The 17153-nt window shown below is 41.3% G+C and overlaps 2 protein-coding genes across 2 annotated transcripts; both read left to right on the forward strand.

Moving 5' to 3' along the window:
• The first annotated feature begins 1998 nt into the window (after positions 1–1998).
• LOC120872072 (zinc finger protein 736-like) lies at positions 1999–10033 on the forward strand. Its single transcript, XM_040252222.1, has 3 exons — positions 1999–2367; positions 2863–2955; positions 9160–10033. The coding sequence occupies exons 1-3, from the start codon at positions 2208–2210 to the stop codon at positions 9834–9836; spliced, it is 930 nt and encodes a 309-aa protein (XP_040108156.1). The 5' UTR covers positions 1999–2207; the 3' UTR covers positions 9837–10033.
• LOC120873048 (zinc finger protein 501-like) lies at positions 10006–11290 on the forward strand. The gene is given in 2 exon segments (XM_040253798.1): positions 10006–11139; positions 11141–11290. Coding segments are annotated over 2 exon segments (1212 nt in total). The 3' UTR covers positions 11219–11290.
• Positions 11291–17153: the final 5863 nt, after the last annotated feature.

Here is a 17153-nt window from a genome sequence, read left to right on the forward strand (position 1 = left end):
TATTAACTTTTTTTCATTGCTAAACTAAGTTTCTAGTTTTGTTAATTAAAGTCTAGTGTACTAAGACTCCTGAGATAGTTCCTTCTTATGTTATATTTCTAAAAGATTTAATTAAGCTATTAAAAAGGATACTCTAAGTTTGTTTCTTTAGCTAATCTCAGTAAGCAATCTTCAGATAAAGAATAGATGATCCATGATATACAACCAGGAGATTACCACCTGGCTATAGTCATTTAACAAGTGAAGTCAGATGACCTGGGGTATACTGGGCTCCACCTAGTGAAAGTTCTTGGCTTTTCATTTTTACTTACGTCCTGACTAATAACTGCTAGCTATAGCTATATTAATTTCTATGTCGCTTGTTATGTTACTCAATGTGTGACTGAGCCTGTGATAAAATGCTAATATGGAGTTCCACATGCTATCAATGATTGTAATGATGTAACTCTAGATATGGGAAGAAGGAAGAAAAGGGAGTATTTTCCTGGACCAAGAGGCTAGTAAGACAGGTATGGTCCAGAGATTTTGCTACTCACAAGGCCTGCTCTAGAAACAGCACATTGAGTGGCCTATCAGTGGAACCTTCCCTAGACCTGGGAATGAGCCTTCCCAGTGCCACAGGACACAATGGCCAAGAAATGCCCCCAAAGCATGGTCAAATATGTGGCTATGAAGGGACTCTGCTGACTGGACTCTGCCAGCTGTCTCTACAAAGATGACATCATGATTACTGCAAGCTCCTGACTTTCAACACCCTGCAAAAGGAGTTCAGAGTATAGATCAGAAATAAGGCACTCTGCTCTGGGAAAAACCCAGAACTGGCCTTCCAAGAGAGATGTTTTCAGGTAAAAATTTTATGAGCCCCAATTCTGGCTTCTCGTACCTAGAGAAACACTTCACAAACCAACGTCCAGCTCTGGTTTTCCTGGCTAGCCCCTGAGCAGCTTTTCTACTTCTCATAATCTTTGAGCCATGTACCTTTAACCTTCTTATAAAGTTTGTTTCTTCTAAAATAACACAAGTTTCCACGTGGTCCTGCAAGAATATTCCCTGACCAACACCTAGACAGTGCTGGGACAAGTCATCTTATCATTCCATGGACTGATAAATGCACCCTGATAGAGTAGACAAAGGGAACTCAGAGCTCCATGGCAACCCTACTCAGCCTGAAGAAGCCAGAGTGGACATCGCCCCTTTTTCCTTGAAACTGGATTTCCAAATGTGTGAGAAGGGAAATGGGTAGATAGTTAGACATGAACAGAGTATCAACAAGGTCCAAAGAATTGGCCCTAAAAATAGAGGGAGGTATGTGGTGACCCATGGACTAAAGAGTAGATTAAACCAAGGAGGGTCTTGCAATGCAAGAACGGAAAAACAAGACCCTTAGCATTTTCCCCTCCCCCGTGTTGTAAGTATTGATGGATTTCAGGTCCTCCTCAGCAGTATAAATGTCTCCCCTCATACCATATAAGGAGAAAGTGTTTTTCTTACTCTTCGCCTCATCCATTCAGCAAATGATCAGCAAGATCCCTATCCCACTCCTTGTACCCTGTCTATGAAAGTGGACTAAGGACCCCTGTTCAACATCCGTTTTCCCTTGAGCTGGCCTGCTCTTCTAACAGCATCCCCCATTCTAATAAACTTTACTTCCCTCTCATTTTGTCTCAAGTCTGGAAATTCTTTTCCAACACAACCCCGGACCACAAGAAAGGTTGCTATCCTATCAGACCTGTTAAAGTCTGTAAAACAAAGTTCCAACTTAAGTATAAATTCTTACCTTAATATTCAGTTTCATTGGGGTTCAAAATAGTCATTCATCCAGCAGAATTTTCAACATTACTAAGTCAAATAACCTTGCTAAAAATGTGGCACTTTGGCCCCACTTCAGAACTCTTGGCTCAGAATACATTAAAAAAAAAAAATTTCCTGTTTGTTTGATAAACAATTTATCCTATGTTACATGAGTAGAACACTGAAGAATAAATATGCAATGTTGCCCTGATTATTTTATAATTGCTCTTTCAGATGAGAGTAGTTTCTCTAATGGCTTGTGGATCATAACTCATCCTCTTTTTTTCACATTAGAAATTGGGTAGAAAGGATTACTGTGTAAAAAATATATTTTGTAATACCAGCCAAGCCACTAAATCACGACCAGGACTCTAAACTTGCCATTTTCATCCTGGATCACATTAGGAAGTCTTCCCATGGCCTCTTGGCATCTGTACTTTGTATTTCAGGGATGGCTGACGTTCCAGGATGTGGCCATAGACTTCACTCAAGAAGAGTGGGAATGCCTGGACCTCGGTCAGCGGGAATTGTACAGGGACGTGATGTTAGAGAACTATGGGAACCTGGCCTCCTTGGGTGAGGATAACTGCCTTCCAGAATCCCTTATCTACCCACTGGGTTTTAGTTCCGTCATGTCAAGAATGTCTTCTGAAATTTTCTGCTTCCCACAGTGGTTTCAGATCTCTGCTTTCTAGGGGAAAATGGGTATTTGTGAGTTTAGAAAGAAGATGATTCATGATGAATCGTTATGCTGGTGACGTTTTTCTTCCTTGATGTACTCTGCCTCCTGCATTCTGCATTAGTGGTAATTGTGTAAGTTCTGTGGTATTAAATAGTTGGACCCTCTCTTAATTTCACATTGACACTACTTACTTTTGCCTTCGTACTACTTGACCAGAATCTCAGGATCTGATTGTTAGGTGCTTGTTAGTATTGTATAGCTGGTTTGAATAAAGTATTTAAGGAAATCGTTTTCTAGAACAAAATGTGTTCTTATCTCACCTGAATACATATTGGATTTGATACTGATGAATCTCTAACAACACAAATATTCCTTTCTCTGATGAACAGGGCTTATCTCTACGCTGGACCTGGTCGCCTTTCTGGAGCAATTGAAGGATCCCAGGAATATAAGGAGAATGGGGACTACAGCCATTTACCCAGGTAGGTATGAATGGTTGGAGATGATGACTCAGATGAGAGGTCCAAGGAGCAGCAAGGAACTCATCCTTCATCACCTGGTTTTGGAAGATTTGCTTCAGTGGAAATGGTTTTCAGAAACCTGGGTTTGTATCTGCTACTGTCATAGAAATGTATCACCTGCCCCATTCTGTCTCTTTAATCATTCATGAATTTATCTCCAGTGATTGCTTTTCTCCATCAGAGTGTGACCTAAAAGTCTCCTCTTGGCTTGTGACAAACTGCATTCATTGTTCTTCGATTTCTTGAGGGCCCTAGGAAAACTGCCCATCTCTGAGTAACTGTATGACAGTCCTTTTGAAGTTTCCTTCTACCTCTAGACAGAAATGTGTGTGGATTGGTAGACAAACTGTCAAACTTCTAGCAATACTGGGGATGGGTTTTTGTTCTCTGATTTATAATTTCCTATCCACTGGGAGCGACACATAGGACTTTCTAAATAAATTTCAAATTCAAGTAATTTTTCACTGCAGAAAGCAAAACCTCGTGAAAATGAAAGAATGCACATCTCAAGTTGACTTCAAAGTTTCTCTTTTCCTTATATGACCTTATATTAAATATCTTTAGTGTATTTGCCCCAATTCTAACATGCTAAAATACTTTATTCTGTTACCTCATAGAATTTTAAAATAAATTGACATAAAATCTTAGCACATTTCCACTATATTGTTAACAGTTGATTCAAACTATGGCAGTTTTTAAATTATATAAAGAAATCTTTTTAAAATGTTCTAATTGGAATATAGCTGTTTTCCAAATTTGTGCTCCTAAATAGCAAAGATATATAGGGTTTTCCTGGTGGCTCAGAGGTTAAAGCATCTGCCTGGAATGCAGGAGACCTGGGTTCAATCCCCTGGAGAAGGAAATGGCAACACACTCCAGTATTCTTGCCTGGAGAATCCCATGGAGGGAGGAGCCTGGTAGGCTAGTCCATGGGGTTGCAAAGAGTGGCACGATTGAGCGACTTCACTTTCCCTTTCATACAGCAAAGAGAATCAATTATATATATCAGTTCAGTTCGGTCACTCACTCGATTCTGAGTCTGCGATCCATGATCTTCAGCAGGCCAGGCTTCCTTGTCCATCTCCAACTCCCAGAGCCTACTCAAACTCACATCCATGGAGTCAGTGATGCCATGCAACCATCTCATCCTCTGTCGTCCCCTTCTCTCATCTTCAGTCTTTGCTAGCATCAGGGTCTTTCTCAGTGGGTCAGTTCTTCACATCAGGTGGCCAAGGTATCAGAGCTTCAGCTTCACCATGTCCTTCCAATGAATATTCAGAACTGATTTCCTTTAGGATGGAGTCGTGTTCTTCTTGCACTCCAAGGGTCTCTCAAGAGTCTTCTCCAACACCACAGTTCAAAAGCATCAGTTCTTCGGCACTCAGCTTTTCTTCATGGTCCACCTCTCACATCCATACATGACCACTGAAAAAAACATAGCTTTGACTAGATGGACCTTTGTCAGCAAAGTAGTGTTTCTGGTTTTTAATATGCTGCCTAGGTTGGTCATAGCCTTTCTTCCAAGGAGCAACGGTCTTTTACTTTCATGGCTGTAGTCACCATCTACAATGATTTAGGAACCCCCAAAAAATAAAGTCTCTCACTGTTTCCACTGTTTCTCCCACCAATTGCGAAGAAATGATCTGACTGGTGCCAAGATCTTCGTTTTTTGAAGGTTGACTTTGAAGCCAACTTTTTCACCCTCTTTCAGTTTCATCAAGAGACTCCTCAATTCCTCTTCGCTTTCTGCTATAAGGGTGGTGTCATCTGTATATCTGAGATTATGGATATTTCTCCCTGAAATCTTGATTCCAATTTGTGCTTCATCCAACCCGGTATGTCACGTGATGTACTGTGCATACAAATTAAGCAGGGTGACAGTATACAGCCTTGATAGTACTCCTTTCCCAATTTGGAATCAGTCCCTTGTCACACGTCCAGTTCTCACTGTTGCTTCTTGACATGCATACAAGTTTCTCAGGAGGCAGGTAATGTAGTCTGGTGTTCCTATCTCTTTAAGAATTTTGCACAGTTTCTTGTGATCCACACAATCAAAAGCTGTGGTGTAGTCAATAAAGCAGATGTAGTTGTTTTTCCAGAACTCTCTTGCCTTTTATATGACCCAAGGGATGTTGGCAATCTGATCGCTCATTCCTCTGCTGTTTCTAAATCCAGCTTGAACAACTGGAAGCTCTCAGTTCACATACTGTTAAAGCCTCTCTTGGAGAATTTTGAATAGCAAACTTTGCTATTGTTTGAAATGAGGGAAATTGTGTAGTAGTTTGAGTATTCTTTGGCATTGCCTTTCTTTGTGATTGGAATGAAAACTGACCTTTTCCCTTCCTGATGCCACTGCTGAGTTTTCCAAATTTGCTGGCTTATCGAGTGCAGAACGTTAGCATTATCGTCTCTTAGGACTTGAAATAGCTCAGCTGCAGTTCCGTCACCTGCACTAGCTTTGTTGGTCGTCATGCCTTCTGAGGCCAACTTGACTTTGGACGCCAGGATGTCTGTTACTAGGTGAGTGATCACACCATCGTGGTTATCTCGGTCATTAAGATCTTTTTTTTTTGTATAGTTCTTCCATGTATTCCTGCCACCTTCTCTTAATATCTTCTGCTTCTTTTAGGTCCATCCCGTTTCTGTCCTTTATTGTTCCCATCTTTGCATGAAATATTGCCAGTACCTCTATTTTTTCTTAAAGAGATCTCTAGTCTTTACTGTTCTATTGATATCCTTCCCATTTAGGTCTCCACAGAGCAATGAGTAGACTTCCCTGTTTCAATCATAGTTTTAAAGTCTCTCTTCTTATTTAATTTCTTAAAACTCATACTTTATTAAGTTCATCTTATTTGTATTCGGCTTCCTCGGACATTTTCCTATGTGTCCTCAGTTTCTGATTAGTTCTCTGTCACTATCATTTATGATTTTTAGATTGAAACATCTAATAGACCATTCTCAGAAACATGTGTGGCAAGAAGTGGAATTAAGAATTACTGGCATCTAGGACTTCTGACAGTGAGTGGTGTCTCCACTTAAGATGACTAAAAGCAAGAAGTAATCATTAGATTGCCTATCACCTCTTCATTCAGTGGTCTTTGGAGGTTTTTATCTTGTTTCTTTCCTTATAACCTATTTCTTTGCCATCTCATTTTGTCCAGCGTTCTGTTTGTGGTCTCTGTTTTGAAGGGTTTAGGAACCTAGTTAGTCTTCCTTCTGGTATCTGTCCCTTGGTGGGTGAGATTGGTCCAGAGGTTTGTACCCTTATCCCCCGGGAGCCAGCACGGGAGATCCCACCCATGACAAGGTCATGTGAAAGAGACCTGATAAACAAGGCAGATGAGGACTCGAGAGACCCCCTAGACCTGTTCAAACATCTACCCCCAAACCAGAAGCTGTCTTACTATTTTGTGTTTTTTACTAACTCTTCTGACATTAACAGGGGGCTATCCCTGACCACCTTTTTCTGAATAAAATCAACTTAGAGCTCTAGCTAATAAGTCTCTTGGACATAAAAAGAGTATTTTAATTCAAACCCCTCTGATGGCTTTCTAGCATACTTGGCAGGTTTATCCAGACTCCTGCAGCCACGCATGTGATTATTTATAGCCTCCTAACTGTGAGAGGCCTGGAAAGCCTAAAACATTCTAAAAATATAGAGTCTTTCAATGAGTTAAAAGCTATTAATGTTGGTGTAAGATTTCATTTTTGAGCCAATGCTTGTTGCTAAGTTTCCATATCTCTTATCTACTGTGCACCAGGAAGTGCAATAGTTAATGTAGTTGGAATTTAAGAAAAACAAGCAATAGCCTTGGAATTAACCATATCAGACCTTTGAGCTAATTGGTTTTTTTTTTTTTTTTTTGTAATTCACTGTACCTTTGGTCCGTGAGAAATGTAACTCTGTTTAATACTTTTTGAGGCTGACATAGGTTAAAAATATAAAGAAAAAACACTTCGAGGAAAAGTAAGTTTTCTGGTTGAGCAGCCTTTATCAAAAGAGGGTCATAAAATGTTTACAGGCCTCCAAGGCTAAAAGATAATGTACACAACATTGTTTATGGGAAAGGTATACAGAAAAGATCCTGGTTTCGATAAAGACAAAACAGATGTAATGTTTGGGCTGACTCTGTATGACTTTACATCTTTCATTTTTCTCTATGTACAAGTCAAGGTATAAAAACTGCTCTAAAAAATAAAGTGACAGACTAGTTCCACGAAAGCCTGGTTCTCCTGTGTCTGTTTTTTTTTTTTTTTTTTCTCTTTTATTCTCTTTTTTAGGCTGATCCCTTGGAACACAGAGGCTCTCTGCGTTCACTTTCCTGCGTGGGCTTCTAAGACCCGATTGAGAAGGCGCTCTGCGTCTTCACTCCGGTGAGAGGGTGCCTGCAGCCTCCGTGAACAGAACAAGTCCCTTGTCTGAGGCTTTATTGGCTTTTTGTGTAAACCAAGGAATATCAACCTCTTTTCTCTCGTCTGTGTTTTTTATCTGTAACATTCTTTATCTCTCTCTAAATCTCTCTTGCTGATGCTGTCCATCCTGAGGGTACACCTGGATCCTACTGGGGTTGGACCCCGACACTTACCCTCTCTTGGTCTGTGCTTTGATTGCTGTTAATTGTGAGCAGAGTCTGCCGGGGATATTCAGGGCTGTTTCCCCAGGGCTGTTCTGTGGTTGTTACTGCCCTGTCTCTGGTGGTTCCTGCTCCCTGCATGGTGGAATAGAGCCCCCAGATCCGATTCTTAGATGTGATTCTGACCTGTGGTACCACACTGCTGGGGCTGGAGCACACCCATTGGGAGAGAAGTCATTAAGTGTTACTTTTCTGGGGATGTTCACCTCAGGGTGTGCTCTGTTGTCCCCTCTCATGCGTTCTGCAAGCTCTCATGTTATGTAGTGTTGGCACTGCTCTTAGCCCCACCTTAACCATGGGCATGATGGCCCATTGTTTTCACAAGGTCACCAGCATAGATTCAATGAAGTCAGGTCCTGGGATTGCATTCAACGTGGAGCTGGAGCCACTGTGGTACTATGGGGCAGCTCAGGCTCTGTCCTGGCCCAGCGCTTTTGTGTACCAGCCCACAAAGTGTACAGCTGCTAAAGCTACACCTGCCATGAATGAGAGAGCCCTGGTATTTGATTCAGATCCTCCCTAGGGGCTAAGGTGACAAAGCCAGTTGTGAGTGTAAGACCATGGCTTGTGTTGCTGCAAGGAGAGGTTTCAGCTTTTCTTCTTAATCCCTGGGGTTCAGCTGTACTTTCAGCTCCATCTGTGTGTGTGTGGCCAACTCACAGGTTCTGCTCCTGAGGCTGCCCCAGAGCACAGGGGTCTGTTGATTGTGGAGGAGGTCGGTGGGGGAGGCCATGGCTGGGGGATCAAATGACCTACATGGATGAAGTTCTTCATAGTCCTTGCAGAGCAGGGGCTGGTATAGGGACAAGGGATGCAATGGGCTGCTTCTTTGGGCATCACTCACCAATGGCACTCTGCTCTCTGGTGGTTCAGGCTTCCACTACAGGCATCCCATTTGCAGAGCTCCTCCCTCCCTCCCATCACTTGAGGCTGTTTCCTCACAGCCAACAGCAGTCCTCTGCCTCAGTCTGCTCTCCAAACCCCGCCTTTCAGCGCCCAGCCCTCGTCCGCGTTGCTGGACACGCCTCCCGGGCTGGGCGGGCAGGGCTGGGGCCAGTACCCTGTGCGCAGCTCTCACTCTGTCCCGCCGCCACACGCTGGTTGCTGTGTTCTCTTCCCACAGAGAGTGAGGCTCTCCTTCTGTCCAAACCGAGCTCCCCCAGGGAGGGGCTTCCCCCGATATGGAGACCTCGCCTCACCTTCATCTCCCCGCAGGGTTGCAGGCCCCAACCCACTTCCTCTCCTCTTCTTTCTTACTTTTGTCCTACCTAGCTCAGCAGGAATCTTTCTTTTCCTTTCACATATCCAAGGGCCTCTGCTAGTGTTCAGCTGGGCTTTGTGAAAATTGTTCCATTTCTCATTCATTTGTGGAGAGAAAGATGAGCTCCACATGTACCTAGGCCTCTGGCATCTTGATCCTTTGGTCTCTATTTTATTTTTAAACTAGCTATGGTCACCAATTTTCTCTAAACCTTTAAAGATATTCACTGAGAATAGCAGGGAAAATTACCTGTTATTTGGTATCTTTCAGCTATGTCTCCACAAGATACCCAGGATTTGATGCCGAAAAATCCAGCATTAGAAGATGTATCCCCCAAAGCAAACCTAGGAATATGTCAAACATTTCACCTCAGAAACTTAAATTTAATGAAAGACAGGAAATATACGAGAGTAAATGAAAGACAGAGAGGATGTTTATATGGACATAAACAAATGGAGACAGTTATACATAATGCTAACATTACTGGAAAAAGAAATGAACAACGTGAGTCAAATTGGGAAAAACACCAAGTTCAGTCTTCAACGTCTGCCGAGAAGTGTAAGTGTTTAAGAAAGGATTTCCATCCTTTTTTGAAACATACATGTTCTCTAAAAGGGAATGTGGAAAATCTGAAAGGTAATCTAGTCTCTACTGCAAATACTCATTCAGCCAATTCTGAACGTAGGCTTCGACTAAACATACATTCAAGCATGTCTGAATACCTACAATTTAACAATGAGTGGGCAAACTCACAATCTAATCAATTTGAGGGATCCATGAGCAGGGGGTCATTTTTCTTCCCCCAAGAGATATTTTCTCTCCATTCCAAGATGTATAATGTTGATGATAATGGAAGAGACAAAATCCAACCATCATTGTTCAGTACATATTGTGATATGGTTAATACACAACAGCTTTCCATGTATAATGAGTCAGACCTTAAGTAAGAGCTCCAGCTCCAATAATTACAAGAGTATTTATGGTGGAGTGAGAAGGTATTCAGGCAGTGAAACTGGGTATACGGTTGAAGGAGACGCAAATCTTATGAAACATCATGGACCCGAATCTTCAAACAAGGACTCTGAAAGTAATAAATATAGAAATACCTTTGATAAAATGGCAGGTTTTTCTCTAGATAAGAGTACTTGTACTGAAGAGAGGGCTTGTAGTGAATATGGTAAAGTTTCTAATCAGTCTTCAGAACTTATTCAACAGCAGACTGTTCAGAATCCACAGAAAGAAAACAAGTGTAAGATATGTGGGAAAGTCTTTAGTAAGTCATCCAATCTAAGTAAACATGGGAAAATCCATACAGGAAGGAAACCTTTCAAATGTACATATTGTGGCAAAGCGTTTAACCGTCGCTCACATCTTACTCAACATCAGCGAATTCACACTGGAGAGAAACCTTATAAATGTAAGGAATGTGGCAAAGCCTTTACTTACAATTCAAGTCTTACTCAACATCAGCGAATTCATACTGGAGAGAAACATTATAAATGTACAGAATGTAGTGAAGCCTTTGTCTGTTACTCACAGCTAACCTATCATCATCGAATTCATACTGGAGAGAAGCCTTATAAATGTAAAGAATGTAACAAAGCCTTTCATAGTCGCTCACTTCTTACTCGACATCAGCGAATTCATTCTGGAGAGAGACCTTATCAATGTAAAGAGTGCAACAAAGCCTTTATTCAGTGCTCGAGTCTTACTCGACATCAGCGAATTCATTCTGGGGAGAGACCTTATCAATGTAAAGAGTGTAACAAAGCCTTTATTCAGTGCTCACTTCTTACCCAACATCAGCAAATTCATACCGGAGAGAAAACTTATCATTGTACAGAATGTGGCCAAACCTTCATTTGTCATTCAAAGTTAATTGTACATCATCGAATCCATACTGGGGAGAAGCCATACAGATATAAAGAATGTGGCAAAGCCTTTATTACGAGTTCGGACCTTTGTCAGCATCACCAAATTCATACCAGGGATAGATGTTATCAATGTACAGAATGTGGCAAGGCTTTTATTACGCGTTCTAGTCTTACTAAACATCAGCGAATACATGCTGGGGAGAGACCATATTCATGTATTGAATGTGGCAAAGCCTTTGCTTACAACTCATCGCTTACTCAACATCGGCGAATTCATACTGGAGAGAGACCTCATAAATGCAAAGAATGTAACAAAGCCTTTCAGCGTCTCTCACTTCTTACTCAGCATCAGCGAGTGCACACTGGAGAGAGACCTTATAAATGTACTGAATGTGGCAAAGCCTTTGGTTGCAACTCAACGCTTAGTCAACATCGGCCAATTCATACTGGAGTGAGACCTTATGAATGTAAAGAATGTAACAAAGCCTTTCATCGTCGCTCACTTCTTACTCGACATCTGCTAATTCATTCTGGAGAGAGACCTTATGAATGTAAAGAATGTGGCAAAGCCTTTACTCACAGTAGTACTCTCACTAAACATCTGAGAACACACACTAGAGAGAAACCCTAGTAATGAAGCAAGGGATGGAAGAGGTTTGCCCTAAACATGCATCAGAAAACACAAGAGTTTATACAAGAAACCTATGGAAATGATGTAACAAATATGTAGAAAGGTATCTGATCAAACTTTAAATCAAAATAAATATCAGATTGCATACTAGAAGGCATTTCGTCAATTTTGTTTTCAGAAGATTCTCTGAAGGAGAATGACTATAGGGAGTACTCCATAGTTAAAACACATAGAAAATGGATATATTAGAATGAATCGTGAGGTGAAGGTTGATGATTAGAAAGTTACAGTTCTTAGTAATGTATGTATGGTTGTGAATAATGAAGGGATTTGAGATTATTTGAAGTGAATGTAATTCAGCACTCAAATAATCTGTACTAGGCTTTCTTTCTAGTGTGTTTGCAAACAGGTTTTTGGTGGTTTATTAAAAATTAGCCTTTTTATACTGTGTTGCAACCATTTCTATCTATTCTCCATTAGAAGATGAAGGATACCATAATGTAAAATGTACAATGACCATCTAAATGGAGGTGTTTGGCATTGATGTGAAATATCTGGAGGTTGCCAAGATGTAAGTGATAATTTAATCTTTCCATGTATTAAAGTAAGACAGAAGTTGGTTGTAAGGTTTCAATAGTAATATCCTTGATTTGTAAGAAGAACACAATGACAGTTCACTGCAATGTTGATGTATGTTTATCATATCAACACAAGTCATGATTATTACTTGACAATGTTGAAATAAAGACAGTGATAACCTAGAAACATATTAGAAACATTTCCTGGAAAAGACATGGAATTAGTGTATACCATGCTTCTTAAGTGCTTCCTAGGCTTTTTTGGTAAGCTGTAAAAGTCAAAAATCTCACATCATTATAGCAAAAAATGATTATCTTTCTCTGTACTTTTGATCTGTATTTAATCATGGATCATACCGTGGATTGTAAAAGGTTTTATTTCACCTATGTGTGAAATCAATACATGGTTATTAATAAAAGTGAATGGCTTTTAGTGTTTCAGTTGATTGTAATGAATGAATTGCTAACCCACCACCAACAGCAACCTCGCCCACCTTATTAAAGGTTGTACTGAAGAGACCACAATGAACTATTTGGTAGCACAGAGAGATGGCATATGTGGAAATTAGTTTACTCACTGGCTTTAAATTTCTCATAACTTTTAATATATTCCATCATTTCTATGTTGTATCTCCTCTCCCATTTTGTAACTACTTGGACACTGGGATGGTTCTAATAAGAAAGATTATACAGAGTATTGTTGAGAGTTTCCCTGAACTCTTCCATGCTGTTGCTGCCTCAGCATCTGTCTGGGGAGCAGGCAGCCTGCAGGTCCCTGAACTCACACCAGCCTGTCCTGTGAGCACCTACACTAGATGACCCCCTTCCTTGAGACCAGCAGTCTTGCTGAACCCCAGGGTCTATTCACAGGCCCCCATTCAGTCACAATGAGAGAGTCAATTTCTAGGCAGATTGATAAGTCCGGGGGTCCCCGAGGAGAGAGGGATCTGGAATTCTCAAACAGGAAGAAAAAACAAACAGTTCCCACCCCCCCCCAGCCCGCTACATTACTTATGATTATGTAACAAATTATCCTGCTTGAGGACAGTCTCTGGAAAAACACTTTCTGGCTAATCCTGTTGTCTTAAAATGTAAGTTATGGGAGTGGGTCTAGAGAAGTCTTTACAACCTCCTGATATTCTTTTGATTCACAGTAATAGCTAATTAAATGTGTATAACTCCTTTGCTAACACTAGCGAGGGAGCACTCTTTCTGCCCCCTTCTGATGTCTATGTCAGAAGCTTTCTCTATCTCCTTTATACTTTAATAAAATTTTATTACACAAACGCTCTGAGTGATCAAGCCTCCTCTCTGGCCCCAGATTCAGTTATCCTCAGAAGGCCAAGAATCCAGGCGTCTTGTGGTTGAGCAGCAACCTATCAACACCCTCACAGTGCTCACCAGAATCCTTGTCTTGGTTTGAATGGATTAATCAACACTCAGCCTATGGAGCCTGAGGCACTTCATTCAGGGTAAATTATAAAAGCTGAACTGCAAGTACTCCTGTTTTCTCTGCCTGATTCTAGCTTAGACCTCTTTCAGAAATTCCTGCCTAAATCCTCCCCTACAGAGAGGTCGTAGGTGTGGTGAGTGTGAGGCTTTGAGTTCAGGACTCCTGAACGTTGGTTTGGGGGAAGAAACAGAAAAAATGGGATTTGCTGATGACTCCTTTCACGGCTCCACTGTAGACCTGTAGATTCATAACTTCTTGGAGTGGGGACCTGACCACCAGGGATTCGTATTCATTGAAATGGTCCAGAATGAATCTTGAGCCAAGTGGTTTCCATCTGGTTTCCCATCAGGACCACGTGACCAGTGTCAGGAACTGACCTCACTGATGCCATCCCAACAGAGTTCTGTGTTGGTCCTTTGGGAGCATCAGTGTGGTGTGTAGGAAGTGCTCCAGGGGATTCTAAGCAGAGACCCGGCTTAAGGACGTGGCTCCTGGTCCATTTGTGAGAGCTGAGCCCTGGCGTCAGTCTGAGGAGAGGCTGCAGGGTTGGTCTAGCTGGAATGGAAGGGAAATCAGTCAGCTTACATCGTCTGTGTGAGCAGAATGTTAGGAGCTCTCTATGGGGAGAGAACAATCAAGAAATAAGTTCACAGGCTGCTCTCCAGGTAGGAATTGATTGTTCCTGAATCACTCCTGAGACAGAGGACAGGAGAGGTCCGTCTTTTCATTTTTCAAGGGCCTTCTGTCTGTAGGAGTGGTGCTTGCAGGTTAAAGAGCTATGTTGATGCCCTCCAAGGTATTTTCTCAAAACTCACAAGTGCGTTTGCAGCATAACATCCCCAGAGAAGACAGAGCAGGAGGAAGAAGGGAGGAAATGGCAGCTTCTCAGGTAAATATCCTATCCTGGGTCTTGAGCTGTGTTTGTTTTTCCTCGTGAAGTGCCTGAATGAGAATCTGCAAGCCTTTAGCTGTCTGCTCCTAACTTTTCTTCCCAGGCATTTGTTATCATCTTATTTTTTCCCATTTCTTCCTATAATAGTGAAGACCTGCCCTTTAGACTACTTCCTTGTGTCCCAGAGCCTTTTCTCCATTCTCTGCACCCTCGCTTTCTATGGAGCATGATGAATTCTCAACATGAATCAGCGACTTTGAACTTTTGAAACTATTCTTTTAGGGAATCACTCCTAACCTCACTCCCACTGGGATGTGGTTTGGTGTTGGGATTTTAGGGACGTTGGGAAATGCAGTGATGACTTAGCACCTGGATGCAATTTAGATATTTAAAACAGGGTTTTAAAATGCCATTATACATAGAACCAACTGTCTTTTGTCCATGGGATTTTCCGGGCAAGAATTCTGCAGTGGGTTACCATTTCCTCGTCCCGGGGATTTTCTCCACCCCTGGAGATGAAGCCGCATCTCCAGCATTGGCAGGCAGATTCTTTACCACTGAGCCAGCTGGGAAGCCCAGTGAATCAACTCAGTGATCCAGAGTTTTTCAGAAAAATTTCAATGGGCATTGTACAGTGACGTGATATTAGAGAACTATAGGAACCTGGCCTACTTGGGTGAGGACAACTTCCTACCAGAATCCCTTATCTACCCACTGGGTTTTGGTTCCATCATTGCTAGAATGTTTCAGAAATTTTCTGCTTCCCACAGTAATTTGAAATCTCTCCTTTCTAGGGGAAATGGGTATGCAGGAGTTTAGAAAGGAAGGCTCCAGGATAATTGATGACCCTGGTAAACTTTTCCTTCCTTGATGTACTCTGCCTCCCTCTGTGAGAGTAATTCCTAGGCAGGTTGATAAGAAGTCTTCAGTCCCTGAGGAGGAGGGGCATCTGGGACTCTCAAAGAGGAGACAGGGGTCTGGAAATCTCAAGGAGGAAGAAAGAACAAACACCTTTTTTCCCTCTACATTCCTTGGTCTTAGACGCATAAAACAACTACTTTATGTATCTTAGACACATGACTTTTTCTTTAAGCCAAGAACTGATGATTAAACAACAAACAACTCGGTTTAAAGTCTGTACTAGGGGTTATATAACAACAATGTATCCTGCTTGAGGACGCTTTCTCCTTCCTGAAAACCTTCTGACTAATCCTGATATCTTATAATTTATATTATGGGAGTGGGTCTGGTTCAGTTCAGTTCAGTCGCTCAGTCATGTCTGACTACTTGTGACCACATGGATCGCAGCACACCAGGCCTGCATGTCCATCACCAACTCCTGGAGTTTACTCAAACTCATATCCATTGAGTCGGTGATGCCATCCAACCATTTCATCCTCTGTCGTCCCCTTCTCCTCCCGCCTTCAATCTTTCCCAGCATCAGGGTCTTTTCAAATGTGTCAGCACTTCGCATCAACTGGCCAAAGTACTGGAGTTTCAGCTTCAGCATCAGTCCTTCCAATGCATATTCAGAACTGATTTCCTTTAGGATGGACAGGTTGGATCTCCTTATAGTCCAAGGGACTTCCAAAAGTCTTCTCCAACACCACAGTTCAAAACCATCAATTCTTCGGTGTTCAGCTTTCTTTGTAGTCCAACTCTCACATCCATACATGACTACTGGAAAAACCACATCTTTGACTAGATGGACCTTTGTTGGCAAAGTAATGTATCTGATTTTTAATATGCTGTCTAGGTTGGTCATAACTTTTCTTCCAAGGAGCAAGCGTCTTTTAATTTCATGACTGCAGTGACCATCTGCAGTGATTTTGGAGCCCCCAAATATAAAGTCTATCACTGTTTAGATTGTTTCCCCATCTATTTGCCAAGAACTGATGGAACCAGATGCCATGATCTTAGTTTTCTGAATGCTGAGTTTTAAGCCAACTTTTTCACTCTCCTCTTTCAGTTTCTTTCTTTTTTTTTCCTAGAAAGAAGAACTTTTATTTACATTGAGTTGAGCTCTTCTTCCAAGAAAAAAAAAAAAAGAGTATCTCTTATATTTATTTTGTCCTGAATTCTTTTTCTTAATTGAAGTATAGTTGATGTACAATATTACATTCGTTTCAGGTATATACCATAGTGATTCAGTATTTTTGCAGATTATACTCCATTAAAAGTTATCACAAATTAATGGGTATAATTCCCCATGCTATACAATATATCCTTGTTACTTATATATTTTATACATGGTAGTTTTATTTATTTATTTATTTTAATTGGAAGCTAATTACTTTACAATATTGTAGTGGTTTCCTCTTTCAGTTCCATCAAGAGGGTCTTTAGTTCTTCTTTGCTTTCTGCCATTAGGGTGGTGTCATCTGCATTTCTGAGATTATAGATATTTCACCTGGCAATCTTGACTCCAGCTTGTGCTTCATCCAGTGCATATAAGTTAAAAAAGCAGAGTGACAATATACACCCTTGGGTACTCCTTTCCCGATTTGGAACCAGTCTGTTGTCCCATGTCCAGTTCTAACTGTTGCTTTTTGGCCTGCATACAGATTTCTCAGGAGGCACATCAGGTGGTCTGGTGTTCCCATCTCCTGAAGAATTTTCCAGTTTGTTGTGAACCACACGGTTAAAGGCTTTGGCATAGTCAATAAAGGGGTCTGGGTCTGGTAGGATCTTTCTATTGTTAATTTCTAATCCTGTTATTCTCAAACATAAATTGTGGGTGTGGTTCTGATAAAATTTTACAACCTTGAGACATTCTTTTGATTTATTGTAATAACTGGTTTGAAAAATATATAGCTCTCTTGCTTAGACTAGCAAG

This window comes from Oryx dammah, unplaced genomic scaffold (genome assembly GCF_014754425.2).
Source record: "Oryx dammah isolate SB20612 unplaced genomic scaffold, SCBI_Odam_1.1 HiC_scaffold_13, whole genome shotgun sequence".
Classification (NCBI taxonomy): Eukaryota; Metazoa; Chordata; class Mammalia; order Artiodactyla; family Bovidae; genus Oryx; species Oryx dammah.